The sequence below is a fragment of the Anopheles nili genome, chromosome 2 (genome assembly GCF_943737925.1).
Source record: "Anopheles nili chromosome 2, idAnoNiliSN_F5_01, whole genome shotgun sequence".
Taxonomy (NCBI): domain Eukaryota; kingdom Metazoa; phylum Arthropoda; class Insecta; order Diptera; family Culicidae; genus Anopheles; species Anopheles nili.
The window spans coordinates 26,425,302-26,449,321 of record NC_071291.1 but is presented as its reverse complement, the minus strand read 5'-3'; the positions used below and the strand labels follow the sequence as shown (position 1 = coordinate 26,449,321).

At 49.8% G+C, this 24,020-nt stretch overlaps 8 protein-coding genes across 8 annotated transcripts; 5 read left to right on the top strand and 3 right to left on the bottom strand.

Annotated features, from left to right (window-relative positions):
• Positions 1-6,901: 6,901 nt before the first annotated feature.
• LOC128730501 (uncharacterized) lies at positions 6,902-7,857 on the bottom strand. Its single transcript, XM_053823551.1, has 3 exons — positions 7,580-7,857; positions 7,411-7,507; positions 6,902-7,293 (listed from the first exon to the last, which is right to left on the bottom strand). Exons 1-3 carry the CDS (start codon positions 7,763-7,765, stop codon positions 6,980-6,982), a joined length of 597 nt encoding a protein of 198 aa, XP_053679526.1. The 5' UTR covers positions 7,766-7,857; the 3' UTR covers positions 6,902-6,979.
• A 531-nt stretch (positions 7,858-8,388) lies between these two features.
• LOC128730500 (uncharacterized) lies at positions 8,389-10,076 on the top strand. The gene is made up of 2 exons (XM_053823550.1): positions 8,389-8,732; positions 9,485-10,076. The coding sequence occupies exons 1-2, from the start codon at positions 8,502-8,504 to the stop codon at positions 9,998-10,000; spliced, it is 747 nt and encodes a 248-aa protein (XP_053679525.1). The 5' UTR covers positions 8,389-8,501; the 3' UTR covers positions 10,001-10,076.
• On the bottom strand, positions 10,029-11,653 carry LOC128720529 (dimethyladenosine transferase 2, mitochondrial). The gene is made up of 3 exons (XM_053814206.1): positions 10,910-11,653; positions 10,515-10,834; positions 10,029-10,448 (listed from the first exon to the last, which is right to left on the bottom strand). The coding sequence occupies exons 1-3, from the start codon at positions 11,651-11,653 to the stop codon at positions 10,088-10,090; spliced, it is 1,425 nt and encodes a 474-aa protein (XP_053670181.1). The 3' UTR covers positions 10,029-10,087.
• A 508-nt stretch (positions 11,654-12,161) lies between these two features.
• LOC128722143 (translocon-associated protein subunit alpha) lies at positions 12,162-14,066 on the top strand. Its single transcript, XM_053815981.1, has 3 exons — positions 12,162-12,352; positions 12,451-13,167; positions 13,268-14,066. Exons 1-3 carry the CDS (start codon positions 12,289-12,291, stop codon positions 13,342-13,344), a joined length of 858 nt encoding a protein of 285 aa, XP_053671956.1. The 5' UTR covers positions 12,162-12,288; the 3' UTR covers positions 13,345-14,066.
• Positions 14,067-15,186: 1,120 nt separating this feature from the next.
• Positions 15,187-16,951, top strand: LOC128721018 (bile salt-activated lipase-like). The gene is made up of 2 exons (XM_053814721.1): positions 15,187-15,246; positions 15,326-16,951. Exons 1-2 carry the CDS (start codon positions 15,187-15,189, stop codon positions 16,949-16,951), a joined length of 1,686 nt encoding a protein of 561 aa, XP_053670696.1.
• Positions 16,952-17,836: 885 nt separating this feature from the next.
• LOC128720518 (bile salt-activated lipase-like) lies at positions 17,837-19,608 on the top strand. Its single transcript, XM_053814195.1, has 2 exons — positions 17,837-19,353; positions 19,422-19,608. The coding sequence occupies exons 1-2, from the start codon at positions 17,837-17,839 to the stop codon at positions 19,606-19,608; spliced, it is 1,704 nt and encodes a 567-aa protein (XP_053670170.1).
• A 117-nt stretch (positions 19,609-19,725) lies between these two features.
• LOC128721415 (sphingosine-1-phosphate lyase) lies at positions 19,726-21,597 on the bottom strand. Its single transcript, XM_053815166.1, has 3 exons — positions 20,357-21,597; positions 20,097-20,243; positions 19,726-20,037 (listed from the first exon to the last, which is right to left on the bottom strand). The coding sequence occupies exons 1-3, from the start codon at positions 21,595-21,597 to the stop codon at positions 19,797-19,799; spliced, it is 1,629 nt and encodes a 542-aa protein (XP_053671141.1). The 3' UTR covers positions 19,726-19,796.
• Positions 21,598-22,424: 827 nt separating this feature from the next.
• On the top strand, positions 22,425-23,751 carry LOC128720508 (uncharacterized). The gene is made up of 3 exons (XM_053814185.1): positions 22,425-22,441; positions 22,523-23,064; positions 23,245-23,751. The coding sequence occupies exons 1-3, from the start codon at positions 22,425-22,427 to the stop codon at positions 23,673-23,675; spliced, it is 990 nt and encodes a 329-aa protein (XP_053670160.1). The 3' UTR covers positions 23,676-23,751.
• The last annotated feature ends 269 nt before the right edge of the window (positions 23,752-24,020 follow it).

Here is a 24,020-nt window from a genome sequence, read left to right as displayed (position 1 = left end):
TTGCGTGGGGCGATGAGCAATTTATAATTAATCGCCTCCGTGCTGGGAAATGGCGGCGACTAAATTAGTCGCGAGTACGCCGATCGAAACTGGCCCCCGGGCGCTAGGTCGTTTTTGGTGCGGAAACTTGATCAAACACCGATCGACCGCAAATGGCGTTCGGATGGTTCTTAATTAGCGCCCCGGAATTGGGATGGTGTGTATTTTTGGGGGGATACAGTGATGTAACAAAATGAGTTAGCTGAAGCTGCGGGGAAAGTTTGCCTGAGATTGCTTTTCCCGAAAATAAGCGTCACTGCGAGTAAGCACTTGGAAAATTTCCCATATAAATAGACACGTTATGCAAAAAAACGTGATGTTAGATACCTGTCCAATATGTTTTCCACCGAACCACCCACCCGTGTTCGGTGGCTGTCTAGCACGATTGCGATATTAGACAGTAATTTGTCACCTGCAGCAGGAAGCAAACGGTATGGGGCGCATTTTATACGCACCGTCCCAAGCGGACGTCCATTTTGTCCGACACAATCAACGTGTTAAATAATCGTTTGCCAGATTGAGCGCGTTTTGTCACAACCCAGCGGGATTTACAGCGCACTGGTGGTAGAGTTCCGTGTGACACAAATGGGTTTTCCCTCTTTTTCCCAACCCCCTTTTGGCAAAACCGCTCCTGGCGTGGGAAGCTGGGAGGGAAATTCTTTTGAACGTTTGTGCGCTCCCATTCGTCGGGGGAGTTTGAAATTTATTCAACTTCAAGAGCCATTCCACTTCCGCTCTAGTTCGCTTTCGATGGAGTAGGGTCGCAGCTGGGACGTAGCAAAAAAAAAAACATAACGTTTGCGTCGTTTCTCTCGCATTACCCGCGCTCCATGAAAAGCTATGCCGATGTCCTGGCTGTTTCGAAACCGACCGACCAAGCCAACTGTTCGCTTAATTAAATCTTTATGCAAATTCTCGGAACAAACAAACGAAACAGGAAATCGTGGATCGTCGGACGTTCGGTGCGTTATTCGCGTTTTTTTCCTTACTATTGAAGAAAAATAATCCCACTCTCGGTTCACGTGAAGTACCATGCGGCTCCATCGGTATAAGCTGAACGCGGAGTTTTGTGCAATGAACTGGTTACAATTTTTTCCCCAACCACAAAATGTACCACGGAATATGACGATGTGGAAAATACCCTCCTAACCTCCTCCCCCCCCCTCCTTGCTCATTCCCCAGCCCGTTTCACTCAATCAGGACCACTAGCCGGGTCGGTTAATCGCGATCTCGCGTACCCGCGGTCTCATGCCCTGCTCGAGAGAAAAAGCTCAATTCCTCGGTTACATGTTTCGTGCGCAATAGGTGGGCGATTTTCGCTCGCATGAACGAAGCCCCAAGCCGCCCACGGTCGAGGTAAACCGTGGTATTGGTGATGATAGCACGAACGTCTGGGGTTCATCAGCCGCTCGAGAAGCCAACACGGTGCCAAAGGGTCTAGGATGGGCGGAGGGATGGCGAGCGATGAGAAAGAGGAAAAATCTACCATCCGGCACAGACTGGTGTCACCGAATGAATAGCGAACCGGATCTGTATCATTTTCTGACGCCCACGTACACCGTCTGCCGGGCCAGAGATAAGGAGCGTGGGATGTTGCGTGGGGGAGAGCGAAAAAAAAATCTCATTCTGCTTGAGTGCCTTATTACGATGCAATTAAAGCAACATTATTGAATTTTACTCTGGTTGTATGAGTTTATTAAAAACACGCCCACAAACACACGCGCGGAAGGTTTAAGGTTAGGAATTTTAGGCAAGCTTTAGTATTGCTATTATAATTGAACCCATCATTTGGACGTCATCGTTATCCCATCATGGGTTGGGATAGCTTTCAGATGTGCATTAGCCAACGTTGTAATTGATCACTTTTAAGCTCCTGTCTAATGTCCTCATCACGTGACAGGAGAGTAAAAAAAAGACATCTAACGCTTCCTTCCTTCCGCTTATCCTTGCTCCAGTCGATCAATCACGTGGAAACCGATCCTGGCAGACAGTGTCTGTGGCGAACAGTGCAATCGATTCGCTTACCCCGACCGGGGTTCGTGAAAGGGTAAACGTTGTGCGTTATCGGAAAATTACTTATCTTCACCTTCACCGCAACCATCCATTGGTGAACGAGACCTAAGCCCCGACACAAGAGGGCACTCGAGACGCCACCATTTCCTTTCTATTTTACGCGCATATCGTCCTTTATGGTGGAAGACGTTGGAAAATCAACCTGTTTCGCAAATGCCGTATGGCACCGTGTGCGAAGGAAACCATTGGCGTACGAGCTTTTTAGGGAAATTCCTTTCGGTCAAAAAAATATTACACCCCATGATTAATGGTGGCGTTTTACTTTCGCGAACGTTCCGCATCGTAGATCCGATCACGTCATGATACCACGCGTCACAGCCGACCCCGGTTTTCCTCAGAAACGAACTCAATGTCATAACCCCGTTTTGTACCCGCCAAGCGAGTAAAATTTATCAAACGAAATTGATTGATCGCTTGTTCTAATTATAGGTTATTATAGGTAGACCGACCCACCGACCCGGCACCGTGCACATTCGCACGATGAAAGGGAAAACGAAGCTGGCAGGAATAATCACACAACGAATGCGTATCACACCGCTCCAAATGCGTGTCAAATGACGAGTGGAGGTCAATGAAACCGGTGCCCATTTCGGACGTATAATTTTGGGATTGAGGACGGGGCAGATGCTTGCTGCCGTTCGTCATAAATAAACGATGAGTGGGAGAGTGAAATGTTGTGTACGGGGTTTGTTTGTTTTGTTTCCTCACAGTGACACACACACACGCACTGCAACCTTGGCTCAGATCACGCATCTCCCACCGGATGGGGTAGCTTAACCCACTTGCAGTTTTCTTCTGCTCAGAAGCAGCAGTGGCCGCTCGAGCTGGGCTGGTAATATTAAGCGCGAAAATCTCCCCAAAAACCTCACCGTCGGTTTTCTCGCGTTGGTTTACTGTCGGCCTTTTGTCCGATCATGTCAAACAAGTTGTTGCACGACCGCCCGGTGGATGGTATCACACAAAAGATTTTGCAAATCCACCCCTACGGGGGTACGGGGATCTCGGATCCGGCGGTCGTGTTGACAAGCGAACCCGAAAAATCCCCTCGTGGTGAGAAAAAATTCCCCCACCGTGCGCGAGATGAGCAGGGTGGGTGGAAAAACGCTCCCACCGACCGACCTCTCGCCCCAGAGATGGGCCCGTGGCGTATATCGCACAAGGTGCCGTGCTGTGCCGTGCAAACAAGTGGATGACAAATTCCTCTCGACGATGGTGGTAGTAACCTTCAAAAAATCAACCCTCTCCCTTGAGCGACCGACGTGCGCCGGGGGGAGGGGGGCGTGGGTGGTAACCGAGGGCGCAGCAGTAAGGTGATATTTTTAGCGTCAAATATATGGCAATGAACTTACTTTCCCTATCGATTCTAGCCGAGCCATCGCCAAGTCTCCCCGGGGGCCCTGTTGGAAATGATATTTCCCGCGAGCCGTTCTCGACCGGAAAAACGAAACCCACCCTCTCCGAAAGTGATGCCACATGAAGGGTCTACTAAATGCACCCACAAAAGGACCCACGAACCACCATCGATCCTAACACCACCTTTGGTGGTGAGCCTTTGTTTTGGCAACCGGAGCACCGTGAACCCTTTTTTCCTCCGATAGCGGTGAAAAACGTACCACGGAACCGGAGCGCGTTATGCAACTGCAGCCCTTTTTGCTGCGGGAAAGCCCTTGCATGAGGCCTCAGCCAACCGATAGCTGCTCGGTAGCTAATTTTTGGTACCGTTCCAGGTGTTCGTTCGCATAATTCATAAAGACGCCGGTCGCCCATCTCGGGTGCTCCCCGGGCAAGCACTTCCGCTTCGGTCAGTTTTGCGCTTTTTGCCGATTCTGCCAAGCTGATTTGTGATGCTGTCGTCGGGGCTGAGCTAATTTCCCATTTGGAGCGCCGTTTGACGAGCCGATGATAGAACGTTTCGGAGACGCAATGGAATGTCGAGTTGCGAGGAAAACCCAGCGGGATCTAAGAAGCCCGTTTTTCTTACCGCCCGCAAAGCTGCGGCAGCTGGTTGTGGGTTTAAAAGTGAGTGAAATAAAGCGACCGGTCGCTCGAAGGAGAGGGAAAAAACACCCAGCCCCAGCACGAAACAGGGCAGCCGACCCGGGGACCCACTGTCGCCGTGTATTTATCGATTTAATAACAATCCTGTAGCTAAAAATAAATTATGCATAAACTTCACTTGCATACATGTGTACACGTTTATGTACGTGTGTATATAAACGGGGGGTTTTTTGTTGTTGGGGGTTGGTTTAATCGCGCAAATTCACCCACCGGCACCCCTTCCCATCGATGTCCCAAGATGTCACGTTAAGGAGGTCGCGAATGTTGCCACGAGTGTTTTCCTTCGGGTTCTTGTTCCGCTTCCGCTTTTCACCACCCGCACACACAAACTCGCGACCAGCACACGCACGCAAACCAGGTGTCAAACAAACGTACACGCACACACTCCCGGAATGGCAGGAGGCAAAACAAGAAAGGAAAAAAAGCCACCCGGAAAATCGCACAGTCGCAAAAAAAAAGAGAGAAGCCGCGAGAAGGGGAAAACCCCAACCAAAACCAACCGACTACTACTGGCCGCACTGACACTGACAGCTAGCTCGGTGGAGCGAGATTGTCAAAGCAGCGCAGAGTGGTGTGTACGTTTTTCCGTGCTCCTGCTGCTCCTGTTTCCCGGAGTGCGGTTCATTCATCCGCGGGTGGAAAAGCTCCCGCTTGGGCTGGATGGCTTCCACCGAGCTGGAAGGAACCAGCCGCCCTTCACCGACGGACGGACGGAGGGGGGTTCTCTCTTTCTCTCGCTCTCTTGCTCTCCGTGCTTGATGATGGGCACACACGCGTCTTCCCGTTCCGTGTACTAGGCGCACTACTTGATGTTCGTCACCACAAAGTTTCACTTTTCCTCCAACCAACGGGCACGGGGACGGGGGGAAAGAAAAAACGTCACTCTCTACGACAACGGGCTGCACTATGGGGCAAGTGGAAAATATAAAAAAAAAACAAAAGCAATCTCCCCGGGAAAAGGGTACCACCGTGTAGCAGCGTGATTGCGGAAGTTCACAGAAAACACACGCACGCACGTAATCGTTCACTCACTGGGCACGGGAGCGATGATGAATGGCCGCCGAAAACGCCACGGAAAAACTGCCCCACGAAAGCGTCACTCCCGGGGAAAAACCGCGCAACCGGGATCGGTCTCCTGCTGCTGCTGCTGCTGCTGCTGCTGCTGCTAGCTTGGCAACGTGAAATCTGCAACTGCAAACAACCGTGGCGCAAGATTTTCCTCAAGCTTCACCCCAAAAAGCCGAGAGTCGGAGAGCCGGCAGTGCCACGGATAGAGAGAGAGAGAGTGTGTGTAATGGGAAAACTGCGAGAGAACCCGAGGGCCCCGCGGTCGGGCGCTTCGTGTGCGTGCGCGCGTTGGGGCGTTTGTATTGATTTTCCGACAACGTCGACCCCGCGCCTGTGAATGCGTGAGGGTGTAGAAGGTTGGGTGGTGTTTAGGGAAACGCGTGCCTGATGTGATGGAATGATGTTGCCACGGCTGGTGGGTTGCGGGAGACGTGGGTGCGGCTCTGGGAAAACAAGCTGCGCACGTGGAGAGCGCGTACGGGTGGCTCTCGCGGGTAAATGCGGCGCACGGGCTCGTTGCTCCCGGAAGCCGAGAAAAACTGGTTCGCCCTTTCCGTGGAGAGGGCTCGGACTAGAAGGGTTGCGTTATCAACGCAACGCACGTGCAGCGCGTGTTATGATTGGGGTTGCGCGGCGGTTACTTTACGAAAGAAGCCACCTGTTTTCGTTCCACCGCCTGGGGGCACATTTTGCATATTAATTCGATTTGAAAGTATTGACACAGGCGAGGCGCACGGGGAAATGTGTTTGCTACGTTGGGAGTGACCGAGCCGGGTGGCTCAGAAGTACTGGAAACAAGGAACGTGCACCTTTGAAGCGTATGGGGAGAGTTGGTGCTGTGATCAGTACTTTAGTAGAGTGACTTGTTTGAAGAATATATTCATTGTTAGAAATACACTATGAAACTTCGACGCTGTGGCAGTGATTAAAATCAAGCAACGGTAAAACAATAAAAGTTCCAAAAAAGGATGCAAAGAAAATTATAGCAAAGGATGTTTAAATCGTTTATTGAACGTTCATCTAATAAGTTGCTATAATCTGAGCATTCCCCACTCATTTCATGTGGAATGCTCAAGTTCTTTACTCTAGCTCTCGCTCTCTCACGTAAACAAATTCGCTCACTTATTGCTATCGTGACGTCATCGTAAGAAAATTGTGAGAAAATCAAAAAAGGTCGTTACATACGTTATGAAACCTCTTGTGTTCTAATGGTGCATTTATCGTTACTTTTAATTTCATTCTAGCTTTTTATTCAATGCACCAATTGAGTTTCAAAGATATACCACATACCTGAACCTGCAGATGCGCTATTTTCCCTTGAATAACTATAGCTTTTAGTTGTTTATTTGTTTACTAACTATGGGTGAGCAATTTGATTTTCCCATGCTGTTGAGGTAGTTTTTCCCATGTTGCATAATTATTTTTGCAAAGTTATAACATTTTTGGCTTTTCCATAGGCTTTCTCTGTAGGAACACAAATCTACCAAAAAAAAGTCTTTTGAATTAATAAATTGAATTGATAAAATTTCTATATTTTTTCTCTCTAATTGCTCATTGCATGTAGTAGACTTAGTGGACCAACCAGTTATTGGTCATCGAAACCAGATAACCTAAACAAATTTGCCCAGATTATAGTTGCAACAAAGCAGGGATATTTTTACTTAAGGTCCAATTTATTCAGAAACATTAAATGATTCGTAGAACTTGATTTAAAAAAACATAATTGTTTAAATGTGCTAGCTTATACTTTAGTTACGCTGCTTTGCGTGATCATCGTTCGGTTGAACTGCACACCGGAGATATTAACACACTCCAGCTGGTGCGTATCCTCGTTGATGCCGACCACCAGCTTGATATTGGCCAGAAGGCACAGTCTATGCTCCTCGTTAAGCACGGCACATTCGCCCATAAACTGCACCTTGCCATCCGGGCAGGGATTTTCAATGCATACAGCGGTCTTGCCTTTTGGCTCGATGTACATCACGCTCCCCGACTGGCAGGATCCTTGCGTGTACATCTGGTAGCACTTCTGCTGCCTCGTGTCATATATGTACGCTGCGAAGTAAATAGCACGTAAGACGCATGAAACAATCCATCGTTATACCCGGCCCCATCCGCTGCGTATTCGATCCGAGCTGATAACGAACCAGCCCAGGAACGCGCTCTACTTACTTGGCTTGCAATCGCAAACCCAATCATGCTCGTGGTCACCCGGATAGAGAATTTCGTCCTCCGCGCACTTGTTGGGAATGAATATCGGTGTGCGGTTCTGAAACGAAACAAACGTTCGACAAAGCCCGTTCAGCGAAGGCACCAACGGCTACGAAGGCTCCACACTTACCCGTGCATTTTGCTTCAGCTCGATGGCCGACTGTTCGGCAGGGTACGCAAAGAACTCCGTTTTGTTGAGTTTCTCCTGCACCGGCGGAAGATCGCCAGCGGGCAAAGCGCAGCAACCGGCGATAAGGAGCGCCAGTGCGCCCACAATGGCCCTGGCATCGAGCGCGAACCTTCCCGGCCTTGCCATGGTGGGTGAGTTTGCGTCGCGAATGAGAACAAGCGAACTCGGGTTCTGTCGTTACTCGAGTGAACAGGCAGGCTCGCACACAGAACGCACCAAGATCCCTTGCCGATCGGGCGCACTTAAGACACTGACCGGGGCGATCGCGCAGCATCCGAGTAGCTCGCGGTTTGGGTGCGAGCAGATCACCCGAAGATCGTGCGCGACTGAGAGCGGAGAGCGCACGATTCGCTTTGTTGATAGCATCAAAACAGGGCACCATCACGATGGGAAACCCCGGCATGGCTCTCACACAGCGCATCGCCGCAACCTGTCTTGTTGTGGTGGCTGCGCGAAGACGAGCGATCGTGTGGGAAGTGCGCCCGGAATGGCGCGGCGACCCTGACCGGCGACCTTCGGCGATCGTCCAGCCAACGGGCGATTTGTGCGCGGGTCACACTTTGAAACTTACGTCACCAAAGCCGAAGTCGGGTTCTAAGTCAACGTACGATCGGATTTGGCTCGTCGGCGGGAGGAACCAGTTTTGGACAGTTTGCTGGTGGACGCGTGAGTTTACTGTTGCAAAGGGGCGTTTGTACGGCCCGGTTCGGGTGGTTGGGTGACACGCGACGAACGGTGGGATGAAGCGAAATCCCCACTGATTGATTTGCAAACTCCACCAACACACGCCCGCGGACGGCACGGATCGAACAAAAACACGTTTCTTTTCGCGATCTTATCGTCGACGGTGACCGACGCAAAGATGAAGTGTGCCGAGGGTGGCCCGGAACCGGTCGTCATCGTCGGATCGCCAGTTGTACGCCGAACGGTGCCACCAGCAGATCGAATAATGGCAACATCCTTCCTCGTGGTGGTGTGTGCGGCGTTCGCGTTTGTGATGTTGCAGGCTCCCAGCGGTGGGCGTACGTTGGCGCAGGACCTTTTCGCTTTCCCGGTGGATGAGGTTCTCAATCCGTACCAGGAAAACGCTCGCGTAAGTAGATGCAGCGCTTGATCGGGTCGATATCGCACACTTTCTCTCCCGGTGGCGCATCATCCTTATGGCGGGAAACCCACGACAACCACGCTACGGTGATCGACGTGAGGTCAAGATGTTATCGGCATGGCAGTTGCAAGGAAAAGAAAACAGAAACTTGATGGTGTTCTAATACGGTGCGTGTTTCGTGCCACTGCCGTACCGTGAAATGTGATAATCCGTCAGCTTTGCCGTACTTAGCGCGCACCTTCTCGAAACGCGGCGATTAAAACAAAGGAGATCACCAACTGAAACCGGTATCATCGGCTGAGCGTAAACCCGTTTACCTTGAACATGTGATGGAATCATTTGTGTAAAATGTTAAATTTGTCACTTCCCTTCCTGGTGGCATATTGTGCAGTTGGGAAGCATTTGAAAAAAATCATCAAACACGAACGGCACGTGGGATGTTTTATCGGTGTTTCGATACATGCATCCTTTTTCAAGTTCAGTAACATTCTCAATCTGCTAATCATGCTACTTGTCTAAGTATTTATAAAATAAGTACGGGGTGTTAAAGATATTTTTTTTGAAATGCATTTTTGTGTGCCTTGACCTACAATTCAAAGCGGAAGTGAAAGTCGACTACACCGACGGCGAAAGTAGAGAGCTCCAAAAAAGGTCAAAGCGGCCATTAAAACAAATATGACGGCTGACTCTTTGCCTTTGTGAGCATGACGATTGTTTTTCCTCGTTACTTTGATTTACAGAACCGCACACCGATCTACTTACCGGGAAAATGCAGCCCAAATGAAATCCTCTACCCTGGCGATAATGATAACGATTGGGTGTGCGATTGCCGTCCAGGATACGTCTACTATCCACAGAACGACAGTTGTTATGCGCTCTATCAGCAGGGCTTCTGCGAGCCTGGGGAGTACGTGGATCTCGCAAGACCATCGATGCTCACGAAATGCACCAAAAATGTGTGCCCGGGAAAAAACAAAGTACCGTACAAGGAGCGGTGCGTCGAGTTGCATCGCAACAACCGCCTATGCCCGATCCGGAAACGCATCAGCTGGGTAATTGGCGTGAACGTCACTACGTTGGAGCTCGACTGTATCGAAGGATTCACGGAGTTGCTTGAGGTGAAGGTGGACAATCGCAATACGGACGATACGGATCACGCACTCCCGCACATGGCCTCCTCTGGGTACGTACTTTTCGCGGGTGCCAAGCGGTGCAACAACGGTACGAAGGCCATGTTCAATGGGTTGTGCAGCTAGTGGACGATTTAGTGGTCATTTTGTTTGCTAATAGTTCCGAAATGTCTAAGTGTATTTGAGCAATAAACAAACACATTCCGATTATTGTTATAACTCTTTCACTTTTTTGGTTTTTACGCTCGATAAATCCAGTTCGCCGGCGGTGTCCTCGTCTTCCAGGCTTTGCAAAGGGCGCTGTTTGTGCTTCTGGCTTTCTACCGCCTGCACGAACGGTGACTGATGGAAGTCGGACCAGTTGATGAACTCGTTGAAGAGTGTCAGGACTTGCGACGGCGTCAGCTCCCCGAATTCCGTGTAGATATTCATGTTATCGATATAATCGTTCGATGACAAGGGTTGCGACTTTTGCAGCTGGCTAGGTAACGGATTGTTGGATGCTTTTTTGGATGATTTTTTTGTATAATTAGCATTCAAAATCAGCCGCGCGCCGCAGTGTGGAATCCAGTGTCTGGAAGTAGATCGAACCAAAAGGTAAATCACGCGCAGCTTCATGAGGAAGCCGAAGGCTACTCACTCTAGCGAAGGAATAATGCGGTTCCGTCTGCTCACGTAATGCTGCGAAACAAAACTGGCAAACAACAGCAGGTTGTCGGGCAGGAGATGCTCGAAAAGATTTTTTCTTGGCACGATTTTCACCAGATACCAGTCTTCCACTCCATCTTCGATCAGTTTTTGATGCAGCGTACGGAGCTTTTTTGTACTGCTGTTGTGATACCACGGGAGAAAGTGTTTGCGAGGCAGGGTGGCAAGCAATTCGTGTTCAAAGTAGAGTTGAAAAACAATGCTACTACCACGATACAGCTTGTAGCCGGCATCTTTGGTTGAAGCAATGCGCTGTAATGAGTTTGGGGGAAATAGCACCAAATTTATTAGCGTAAATAAGGGATTTTGTACGCTCGCGTAGCTTACCGAGTACAGGAGTGGTGACATTACGAGGTACATTTCATATCGCCCGAGTGCGTACAGTTCATTCTGATGTGTGATTGAATACATCAGGTAGTGCAAAAATTTCGCTGAACCAATTATGGAAAACAAACGAAAGTTTACCTCTTCGTTCCACTTTTGGTGAGGCAATCCACTTAACAAATTAACGACTCGTCGTCCATTATCGAACCCGTCCAAGTACGATAAGCGCCACAAGCCATTAAAATCCGCAATCCGTAAAGCATCTTTTGGTAGATTAAGTGCTTGCAGCTTGGAAGTGAAGCTAGCGTCCGCTTCATACAGTCGCAGATGTTTTACATCTCTTATTATAATTTGTTCAGTAAGCAATCCTGGTCCAGGATTCACCTCCAGTAACGGAAGATCTGCCGGTAGGTCTTGTGTTATCACTTCCGCTATACGTTGCGCTGTGGCTCGGTTGGCAACATAGAACCGTTCCGTTATTTGTGAGCACCTTCTCAGAACCGTGGAAGGAAACTTCTTTAAAACGGATGTATCCATGCCGTTTTCGATTTGAAAATACTCATTGATTTCCTTCGGTACACTGATGTCGGCGTTGCTGGGTGCAGCCGGTTGCGCTTTAGATTTGCGTACACGCGTCGTTTTAACCTTTTTCGGGACAGCATCGCTCACCAATGTGCGGAAAAACGTAGGACTCAAAAATCTTCTGTGTAAAAAGTTACCAAAAATGCACAAATTGTTACCGTTCATAACTATAGCTGGTCATGTAATTCCGCGCGGCAATACTAACGGTAGCTAAAAAATGTAAATAAACAAAGGTTGCTCATATGGCAGCATTGAATCTGGTTTGAACTTCTAGCCCCGGCAGTAAAACCCTATATGTTTAGTCGACTGTATGTCGACAACAAGCAAATATCCAGCAAAATTAACACGTCCTGGTACGATATAGTATTGTGTTTATCTGTGCTTCATTTATTAATGTTCGCCCACGTGTAATGGTTTGTTTTCTGAAAATATTCATTGCTTAAATTTCCTGTATATCGAATCTCCGCGGCAATGTTCTTAATCGTTGGCTGCGTGAATCGTGCAGTATAAATTCGTCGCAAATCCAATGATGTCGACTGACAGTTGAATGCCGAAGTAGCATTCTGCTGTCAAACGATGCTCCACGTTGACGTATCTCTCCCTCCCTTCCACTCGAGAAGCGGTGCGTTGGAACGGATAACTGTCGTCGTGTATTTTATTCGTGGATGCAAACGGGAAACCAAGCGATAATCATCACTAGATTTCGATCGTCTTCGGTCAATTCCCAGCTCGACTGTGTGTCGTAAATATTATTGCTCCGTGCAGCTTGCAAGTGAAAACGCGTCTCTAGCACAGGAAGGATGAAAAAGTTTCTCGTATTTTTGATGCTGGTTCTGCCAGCGGTGCTGCTCACGGTGAACACCGGTAAGTCGATCGTGCTGTAATACAGATAGGGAGTACCAACGTGGCACAAAGAGCCTTGGAGCCCCAGTAACAACACCTGATCTTTCGACCCCGAACAGGATCAAGCCCGTTCGCTTTCGCAGCCGAAGACGAATTGGATGAAGAGTTGGTGGACGTGGAAACGGAAGATGCTGCCGTCGTAGCTGACGAAACTGAACCAGAGGACGAACCCGAGACGACCAAGTCTCCGGATGCTGACACGTTCCTGCTATTCACTCGGCCACTGCATGCGACAGGTTCGCAGCTTGAACTGCCCGCGGGATATCCGGTAGAGTTCCTGGTCGGCTTCTCTAACAAGGGCCAATTTGAGGACTTTGTCGTCGAATCGGTCGAGGCTTCGTTCCGCTACGCGATGGACTTCAGCTACTTCATCCAGAACTTCTCGGCCGTCGCTTACAACCGCGAGATAAAACCCGGTCACGAGGCAACCGTGTCGTACTCGTTCCTACCGACCGAATCCTTCGCCGGACGTCCGTTTGGGCTTAACATTGCACTGAACTATCGCGATGGTCGCGGTAACCAGTTCAGCGAGGCCGTGTTCAACGAAACCGTGCAAATCACCGAGGTCGACGAGGGACTGGACGGAGAAACGTTCTTCCTGTACGTGTTCCTGGCCGCGATCGTCATCCTGCTGCTGGTGCTCGGCCAACAGTTCCTGGGTTCGTACGGCAAGCGAAAACGCCCGACCGCTGCACGTAAGGTCGTGGAAACGGGCACCACCAACACGAAGGATGTTGACTACGAATGGATCCCGTCGGAAACCCTCAAGCAGATGCGTAAGTATTGATACGTCTTTGAAACAAATGGTATATTTTCAAATTCAATTAAATTTGTCTCATTTTCTTTCTCTATGTTTGCATCCTTTAACGAAAACAGAAAACTCTCCTAAAAGCGCCAAGTCCTCGCCGAAGCAGAGCCCTCGGCAGCGAAAGGCGAAGGCGGGTTTGCAGTAATCCTGACTGAAGGCAACTAGCAGTAGCCGCAATAGCCGGTCAACGGCGAAAGACTCGTCCGTACGCAATCCAGAGCGCAATCCTGGACCGTGTGCACTTTATCGCCACCCCCCCATTCATATCTTCCATCCTTCTCCCCAACTCCCGATGCCGCAGCGTCGTCGTTTCGCACATTTCTCAATCCATTGTCCCGGTCGTGAGTGATGCACATCGTTTTCACCGTGGTCGTCTCCTCCATCATCCCGACTGTTCCAGAGCTCAGTAACTTAGATTATCCCGCTGTACACCCGTGAGACTGCAACCGAATGTAGAGCGATGACCGTGGGCGGAGGTTTAAGGCGAAACCAGCAAGGGAAAAAGACAGGTTTCCGCTTTTTCGTCAGGCAGCGATCAAACGGCAGGAGAAAGCGCAGGACGTGCAGCTGCTCCTAAGGTCACGTCATCGTACAGGCACAAAATCTGGGCTCCGATTTACCACTCGAGGGCTCGTTCGGTTAGAATTATATGATTATTTCTTCACAACGTTTGTTTGTTTGTCGCGTTGCGTTATCCGTACAGATAGAGCAACCAGCAGCTGCCTCAATTCTAAAAGGCAAAGGAGGAAAGTTTACTCAGCGGAGTTGATAGGAAATGATTATTCTTTTTTTTGTGCGTAGTTGACCTGTTTTTACTACTAATTTAATGAGAAAACGTTAAACGAGGAATAAAAGACGTAAAAGAAATATTCTGTTCAACATTTATTGACGAAAGAAACATCGCATTTGTATTTATCAACTATATTTAAAAATCCTAACGTAAAAAGGCTTCATTTTCTTCGGTTTTCCACGCGAAAATCACACGTTTTGCCGGTATTACGCCGAGTGAAACCATCCGGAATATTTTAACAATGTTCTGTAAATGCCTCTAAAAACGTTACTTCTTCGCAAAACATCGATAAGATTGAAAATACAGCGTTAAAACTGACCGAAAAACGTGGTCGCAAATCCAAGCGCACGCACCCGCGAAAAAAGCTTTTCGCCGGTTCGAGAAAAGATCGACCAGAAAAAGGCCACAATTTGCTGAAGTAACAGGAGAGCATGCATTTATGGAGGCTGCATGTGACTGGTTGGTTCGTACGACGGTAACGCTTGCCGGCCTGCTCCAACGATCGCCGATATGGTCGTCCCGCTCTAAATCGCCACGTGGTTCGCTGTCTTGCTTCCACCACTACGCTAAGCCGATGGACGCTGGAGCAAGGTCAGGTTGGCAAAATCGCCTACTGTTGTTGTCAGCATGCGCTCCTGGTACTTTGCTCTAGTGTTTGTTTGTTTGCTTGTGGCCAATTTGGCGATACCGCGCACACAGATGACGCGTGCGTGTGCCGCTTAAAAACCAACGCCGGGCTGCCAAAATCGTCCATTTCAATCAACGCAATCTTCCCTGGGGGGCCGGCAGTTAATCGAATCGCGTCCGTCGCTAATCGTAATCTCGATTTTCGTCCCCACCATTCCCCACCTGAAAATTGTGCCCGTTGATCTCATTTAAGGGATGTGGGGGAGGCACACAATCTGTGGCTGTGACGCCATGGCCAAACATTGCCCTTAAAAAAAGGGGGTGCTACGCGCATTTTTTGAGGAATTTCCCACCATGTTTTGCTTCACATCCCGCGACCAGCGGGGGGCCCGATTCGGCCATTATCGTTTAGCCCCGATACGTGTGTGTGACCGGTGGCGGTCCTGACCGGGTGGATTACAATCCGCTTATCGCGGGGTCCCTTATCCACCGATCGGCGGACACGTATAAATAGCGAGCACCATAGCCGGAGCACCGCTAGCAGACACGGTATATAGCTGCGTCGCAAGGATGCTTAAATTCGCGGTGATCCTTTCGCTGGTGGCCATCGCTGCGCACGCGCAGGATGCGGTAGGTTTTACAATGGCTTTTCGGATAATGCGGATAGCACGATCATGTCCTGCGTTTTCTTTTTCCATTTTCCCCACAGTCCCGGCCCATCATCAACACGAGCGGTGGCCAGATCCAGGGCGTTACGTCGAGCTGCGGCCTGTTCTGCAGCTACTTCGCGTTCAACGGCATCCCGTACGCGGAACCACCGGTAGGAGATCTGCGATTCCGCAATCCACGCCCGCACGGTGGCTGGCAGGGTGTGAAGGATGGCAGCGAGCACCGGGAGACGTGCCCATCCGGAGGTTTCCTCGGTGGCGTATCAGGCAGTGAGGATTGTCTGTACCTGAACGTGTACACGCAGAACCTGATCGGTTCGCGGCCAGTCATGGTCTGGATCCACGGTGGTTCCTTCACGGGTGGTTCCGGCAACTCGTGGATCTACGGCCCGGACAACCTGGTACCGGAGGACGTCGTCATCGTGACCATCAACTACCGGTTGGGTATTCTCGGGTTCTTCAGCACGGATGACGTGCACGCGGCCGGCAACTGGGGCATGAAGGATTGCGTGATGGCGCTGCAGTGGGTCCGGCAGAACATTGCCGCCTTCGGTGGTGATCCGAACAATGTGACCATCTTCGGTGAGAGCGCCGGAGGTGTTGCCGTGCACTACCTCGTGCTGTCGAACAAGGCGTCCGGATTGTTCCACAAAGCAATCGCTCAGTCTGGTACGGCTCTGGTTCCGTGGGGATTCCAATATCAGCCGCGTGAGCTTGCCTACCGGCTGGCGGACAAGTTTGGGTACTCGCACGACAGCGCCCAGCTGATACAGAGCCTGCGTAATACACCGATCGAGACGCTGATTAACGCCCAGGACGGCTGGACGGACATTGATATCCCGCGTGGCTTTAAACCGTTCGATTTCGTGCCCAACGCGGAACCGGTCAACTCGCCCGAGGAAACCTTCCTTACGCAGCTGCCGATCGACATCATCAACGCCGGTACGTTTAACCACGTGCCGTTCATCGCGGGCTACATGAGCATGGAGAGCTTGTTCATGGTGTACGAGCACACGATCGACAGCACGGTTTGGGACGCGTTCACCAACAATCCGGACTACTTTGTGCCGCATTTCTGGAACATCCCGCGTGGATCGGCATCGGCAGCCGCCGTCAGCCAGGGTCTGCGTAACGCGTACTGGCAGGATCGGCCACTTAACGACAACATTATGCTCGAGTGGCTGACGTTCCACACGGACCAGCAGTTTATCTACGCGATCGACAAGACGGTGCGCCAGCACGCGCTACGTTCGACGGCCCCGACGTACTACTACCAGTTCAGCTTCGATGGGGATCTGAATCTGGTCAAGCGGTTGCTGCTGCTCGGTAGCTGGCCGGGTGCGATGCATGCTGATGATATCCCGTACCTGTGGTCGGTTACGGATCTGACTATCTCGCCCATCCTGCCGACGAATCATGCCCGCACGGTTAGCAACCGGTTCGTGCGGATGTTCACCAACTTTGCCCGGTTCGGCAACCCGACGCCGAATGCGGTTGATACGCTGCTGCAGAACACCCAGTGGCAGCCGGTGACCGGAACTGTGCACTACATGGACATTGGGCATGACCTGACGACGGGCGTAAATCCGAACGGACAGCGTACGTCGGTGTGGCATGATCTGGAGGCCCGTTATGCCAACGATCCGTTCCGCTTCCCGCGCAAGTAAACCGTCCGTCGGCGGACTCGAACGACCACCGAACGCATCTGATAATGATAAGAGCTAGAAAGCGCTTACTTTGGGCGTTAATAAAATGTAATTTGAATCAATTTACAAGACTCTGAGCTGCTGGCCTGATAGATGATCATTCCACCCATCAAAGGAGCCATTCTGAGTATTCTCCAGAAGCGCTCAGTGGGCCTAGGTTTTGTATTATCCTCATTGTCCACTTAGAGCTCGGATTAATGACCTCCAAGGATTGTTATCTTCCACAAATGACCCCCTCGAAGCTTCGGTTCATTATCATGTTTTTCGTTCAAGTCATATCCTAAGTTCTTCGATAACAAATAAGATGCGGAGCAATAAACAGACTATCCCCGGTAGAACTGCGGCGGCATTACACGCGAGGATTAAAACCCAATTCGGTACGGTGGTCAGTTTGTGTTAAATCTGCACGCGCGATTCAATAACACGTTAGGCCAAAACTGCGATCAGCAGACGGCTCGAGATATGATAACGTGCTCTCCTACGTCGCCCCGTTTTCAAGAAGTCTGTTTCTTATCCGCACTGATATGGTACGATAAGCAAACCCTCGTTAACTTATGGAACGGGGGTTAATGTTCAGGAATTTGCAAATTTAAAAATCACGGTTACCAATCCGTTTGTAGCTTCCAAAAGGTCACATTTCACATCAATGGAGTGTGCCATAGCAATACCCAGTGGCAGAAGGATATTGCAATTAGTAAAACAACGCAGTTTGTATCCTTATCAATCTAGCAGCATAAGATCGGCACCGCCCAATTAAGAAGGTGGTCTTATCACCAATATATTCAGCGTATTATCCCCAGAAAGTGGCCTTATATTGGCAGGTACCTTTCGCAGTACATTTTAAACATGCGAACCAAGCGACACGTCCCTCTTTTCACGCTCGCTTCCACATTGATGCTCGCAAGCGTGTCCGCACAAAGTGATCCTTTGCGGCCAATCATTGACAGTGCGGCGGGTCAGGTGCAGGGTACGACGGAGTCTTGTGGTCAGTTCTGCACGTACTACTCCTTCAAAGGGATTCCGTACGCGGAGCCTCCGTTGGGAGCGTTACGATTTCGCAATCCGGTTACTCTCGCGAGATGGCAAGGTGTGCGAGACGGCAGCAATCATGGGCAGGAGTGTCTCCAGGCGGCTACCGTACCGGGGCAGGTTCGTGGTAGCGAGGATTGCCTGTTTCTGAACATCTACACCCAGCAGCTGATCGGATTGCGGCCGGTGATGGTGTGGATCCACGGCGGAGGATACAACGCCAATTCGGGCAATAGCGTGGACTTTGGCCCCGAGAAACTCGTACAAGAGAACGTACTGCTAGTGACAATCAACTACCGGTTGGGAGTGCTTGGGTTTTTTAGTACCGGCGATCGTTATGCTGCGGGCAATTGGGGCCTAAAGGATTGCCTTCATGCGCTCAGGTGGATCCGGGCGAATATTGCCGCCTTCGGAGGCGACCCGGATAATGTGACGATTTTTGGCAATTCCGCTGGCGCGTCGCTTGTTCATTTGCTGGTGCTAAGCCAACCCGCCCAGGGTTTGTTCCACAAAGCGATCCTACAGAGCAGCACCGCGCTCGTTCCGTATGCCTTCCAAACGAGACCACGGTTCTACGCGGATCGGATCGCAACCGCACTCGGATTCGGTAGCGACAGCAGCACGTACATCGAGCAGCTACGGAACATCCCGGCGTCGCAGTTCATTCCCTTTCAAGAGACAGCTTTCACCATCCCGGTACCGAGATACCTGCGTCCGATGGATTTTGGACCGGTCGTGGAACCGTTGGATGCCCCCGAAGAGGTCCTTATTCGTCAGCGCCCGATCGAACTTATCCGCAACAGTGCTTCCCATAGCGTCCCGCTCATGGTCGGGTACACCGATCTCGAGGGAGCGTTCTTTACCGTGGTAGAAAACGCAATCGACCCGACGGTGAAATCGCAGTTCGATGCAAACCCGCACCTGTTCGTGCCGTTTTTTTGGAATATCGGGGAGGGCAGTCCGGCATCGGGGCAAGTGAGCGGTGCGTTCCGCCAGTACTACTGGCAAAGCCGCCCATTGGACGCGAGCTTGGACTACGAGTGGACGGTGTACCAAACCGATCATTTGTTATTATTCGCCATCGACCAAACCGTCCGGTTACACGCGCAGGTATCGTCTATGCCGGTGTACTACTACCAGCTGACGTATGACGGAGATTTGAACCTGTACAAAAAGCTGCTGGGTGTGACACATCCGGGTGCGATCCATACGGACGATCTGCCGTATCTGTTCCACATTCCAGCGGCGATGCTTGAGCCGGTTCCGGCCGGAAGCCACGCAAACACCGTCAGCAACCGGATCGTGCGGATGTGGGCCAACTTCGCGAGAGACGGGTACGTAGGATGGCTGTCTGCTTGTCGATTGTTTGATGTAACCATGATACTAGGTTTTTTCTTTACAGCAATCCCACTCCCACGCCGGACACGCTGCTGCAAAACGTGCAATGGCCGACGGTGGGAACATCGGGCACAGGCTACCTATCGATCGGACACGACCTAGTTGCATCGCAAGAAACACCAAACCCTACCCGTATGAGCATGTGGTACAACCTTCAGGAAGCGTACGCTACCGCACCGTTCGAAATTTGACGTTCTTCCAACCCTAATAAATTGCACCACCGGAAAGCGCCATTTTAAACGATTCTTAAAAACCTTATCTATTTCCTTCGGAAAAGATGGCTTAGAGCCATGTGAAATGTTTCCTGTTTCTTTCGCCGCCTCAGCAGTGATGCTTGATGATGGTCCGCTTTACGGTGAACGGGTTTGGCAGGGCAGTGTTAATTATCGGTGGGTGCCGAGTCGATTGGTGTGTAGAACATGGAATCGATAAAGCACTTGGTGAAATCTCCGATCAGCTCACGGTCTGGCACGGATTGCGCTACACCGTATATAGCCATCTTGCCCTCGACAGGCTGGGAGGGATTCTTCATGATTAGTGCAACCTTCGTGCGCACATCTTCGATGAATTTGTCTGCTACCCCGTTTTGGGTGTGCATGTATGTCACGCAGATGTGAATGCTAAAAAAAAGCCGGGACATTAGTAGATAATGGTGACAGAGTGCGATGGCGCAACTTACCCGGAGGGAAATTGCAGGGAGTTTAGGTTCCAGCCCAAGTTGCTCAGCTCTCCCGCGAGCAAAAAGATGTCGAAATCCTTCGATCCGATGCCGATTACGCTCGTTGCTGGGGTACCGTAAATGAAGATGTTTTTCATGGCACGAAGTCTGCAAAGCAACAACATACGTAATTAGTGCAATATCACATCAATATATCTCAAGCACGACCAAGGAGGAAGTGGGAAACCTCTGCAAAGTGTGCCCCAGCCCATTTCGCTTACTTTTGCTCCATGTAACGAGTGGTGTCGATGATGCGCTTCGTCGCCTCCACGTAACCGTCGAGACCGAAGCTCATCATGGTGGCCCACGTGGCAGCGATGATGCCACCGGCTCGCGATCCATTTACCGTCGGTGACCCGTACACACCGCCGGGCCAATCAGTCGTGACGGTGTACTGATGGTGCCGGTATACTTTCTCCGAGTACAGCACGATGGAGGAGCCTTTCGGCGAGAAGCCGTACTTGTGCGTGTCAGCCGAAATGCTCGTCACACCGGGTATGCTGAAATCGAACGGACGCACCGGATAGCCGGCCCGCTTCATGAACACAATCAAAAACCCGCCCAAGCATGCGTCCACGTGCACGGGAATGTTGTACTTTCGGCCCAGCGCCGCGATCGCTTCGATATCGTCCATCGTACCGTACGGGAAGTTGGGCGCCGAACCCACCAACATCACCGTGTTCCGGTTGATGGCGCGCTCCATCGCTGCGATGTTCACCTCGGTAGTAGCCTTGTCCACGGGGACATTCTTGGTGAAAATTCCCAAATATTTGGCAGCCTTGTCGAAGCCCGTGTGGGCCGTCGTCGGCATCACCATGTTTGGTTTCGTAATTCCGCGGTTTTCGCGGGCATAGTCACGGTAGGCCTTACAGGCCATCATGATCGACTCGGTACCACCCGTGGTCATTGTGCCACAGGCGCTGGGTCCACCGTGGAATAACGTCGCGGTCATTCGGACTACTTCGGCTTCCATTTTGCACACGCCCGGGAACACGTCCGGGTGCAACGGGTTGGTGTAAGACGCCTTCCCGTACACCTCCGTGACGAGCTTGATGAGCTCGGGGTTGTAGTAGTACACGGCACCAGAGATGAAACCTTCCTTCCACCGGTAATGGCCGAGATTGAGGTATTCGTCCACCGTTTTGAGTATTTGCGCCGCTTCCATGCCCTCGTTGGGCAGATCGGTGTAGTACTTGCCTGGTTGGCTAATGCTTTTCACGAAGTTATCGTTGATTTTCTTTATCTCCGCGTCGACTTTGCGCCGGACTGCTGGTATGAGGCGGGCTAGTTTGAATACCTTCTTCTTCGTGCGGCTGTACAAGCTTTCATCTTGAAACAACACCTGACACAACCAGATTGTCCCGAGCACCGTCGTCGTTGTTATGGCCACGATCTGCCACGGTTGCCGACCGACGAACATCCGGTCGATTGGTCCGGTGACAAGCCGCAGATGGGTTTCCATATCGTTGCAATGCGAGAGTTGACTGGGGCTGGTATGCGAACTTTTTCCTCCGTCCCACTGGCCCGCGACGGGTACGGGTACAATCGCCAATCACCACTGCTACTGATAAGAGCGATGCATGAGTGATAACGAGCAGATTAACGCACAACGCCACAGATGTCTTGTACGAAGGTGGAATGCTTTATTCCTGCTGAACAAACGCGACACAGTGCGGAATGACTCCTTGTGAGTAACAAAGAGTAGGCGCGGCTTTGATACTAGATACAACGTTTGTTAATGCTTTCAGTGATGGTCCGCGGCACAAAGAAAATCTGACAGCATACTACCCCTACCACATTAAACATAACTATCAACACTGAGCTTTGTTTGACCGGAACGTAATGTTAAGTGAAAACAACATTAAAATGCAAGGACGTACGTACGCGAACTGAAGGACACAAGCAACATGACTTTGTTGACAATGAAACAAGCAACAGTTAATGCAGACGATTGTGTAGGTTCAGGACACTTTTGTAATAATTTTAAAACGTTTTTTAATAACACTTTAGCCAAAATTGAGGAAGCTTTACATAATTGTATAACTAAAAGAGAACCCTTTTTCATGGAATGTTTGAAATTTTTAAAATAATGTAATCCTCTCCAACCGAAGCGGCTGTCAAATGGCTTCGAATGGTACATGCCCAACGCAGTGTGTAGTGGACCTGATATGTTTTATGTTCGCCATTTCTGACATTGTTTGTAAACAACCTTGCGAAGATCCTGCAAGCAGTACCGCTTGCATGCTTGAAAATCAAACGTGAATATTATGAAATATATTAAATGACGAGATGAGTACCATTACGTTGTAAGTACGGGAAGATGGAGATGGCATACGAATTAATGGATGACGTTGTTTTTATGTTATGGGTTATTTGTATTCTTTCAGGCCCTGTAAGGACGCTACTAGGTTCTGCCGTTTCTGCCTGTCTGAAATAAATCTGCTTATCGTAATCGGATCGGACGCCACGGATCAGAAAAACAACGAACAAATACTACGGTTAGTTCGGTCCCATTTGCGACTAGAACTGCAAGGAGAAAAAGATTTCCCTAGTGCTATCTGTGAAATGTGCATTTCCTTGCTGCGCGAGTTCGATGCGTTATATCAAAACGCACATAACTACAGCTATGCACTGAAAGTGCTACTAGAAGGAACTTTGCTAGCGGTTGGAGAATCACCGGATGGTGCCAAAACGATAGAACCAACATTGATAGAAATCTATGAGCCATCGCAAGTGGTAGCCAGTCATGCACACAATGCTATGGTCGAGGAAGAACTGCTGGTTAATTCGATAGATGGCCAGATTGTATTGGATGATGTTTCCTTCCATGAAACAGATGAACAAGCAAAGCAAATAGATGTGTACCATGTCGATGGAATGCTTCAACACATCGTCATGGAAAGTGGAACTTGCATCGACGTACGGGCAGGTAGTGTAGCTACTGCGCGAAATAATTTAACAACTACTTCACCAAGCGGTGACACCGTAGCAATACAGTCTGTAGCTAGAAAACGAAATATCTTATCCGAGCCGGAGCCGGTACTCTCGAAAAACATGAACGGACCACGTGTGTTCAAAAAATTGTCTCAGAAACAAACGGTTTCTGCAGGCACTTCCTATAAGACGATTAACTCAACGATGGCTGTCCCAAAAAGACCGTCGCTGTCTCCTAACGAAAGCAAAAAGTCACCTTCAAATCGTCTGGTCCGATGCAACCATTGTAATAATCTGTTTGTAGAGATGAAAAATTATTACGGACACACGTGTAAGAAACCGCAACGAGAAGTATTATCAAATGCACGTTCATCGATGTATTTGCACGACGTTCAAAGGTTCGAGTGCTCGAAATGCAGTGCGACGTTCAGAGCAATACTGCAATTTCATAAACATCAATACGAGGTGCATGGAATTAGAAATGAGAACTTTGGACTGAATTGCAACATTTGCCAAAAACTATTTTCACAACGACAAGATTACCTGCTACACATGCAAGTGATGCATCCAAATCACAGCATGAGTTTGGTTACGATAAATCAATAGCGAAAAACATTCCCGTGTGGAATCTGCTCAACTAAACGATATGTGTTTTCCTACACAATGATGTTTTAAATATTTAAAAATCAATCCCGTATTAGTTCGAACGTGTAAAAAAGATCCATACCTGAGGATCTGAATGCGTAATGTTTTAAAGTATAAAAAACTAAGAACCAAACACTATTAATGTACTTATTAATGAATCCGAACGAGTTTTCAGTCGACGAAGCCCAGGTTTGTAAAAGATAGAAAAAAAAACGTTAAGAAGTTATTCTTACATTTACACGCCGATTGATACGCGAATTATGTATGGGGCTTTGTCATCATGAACATTTTCCATCATGAATTTTC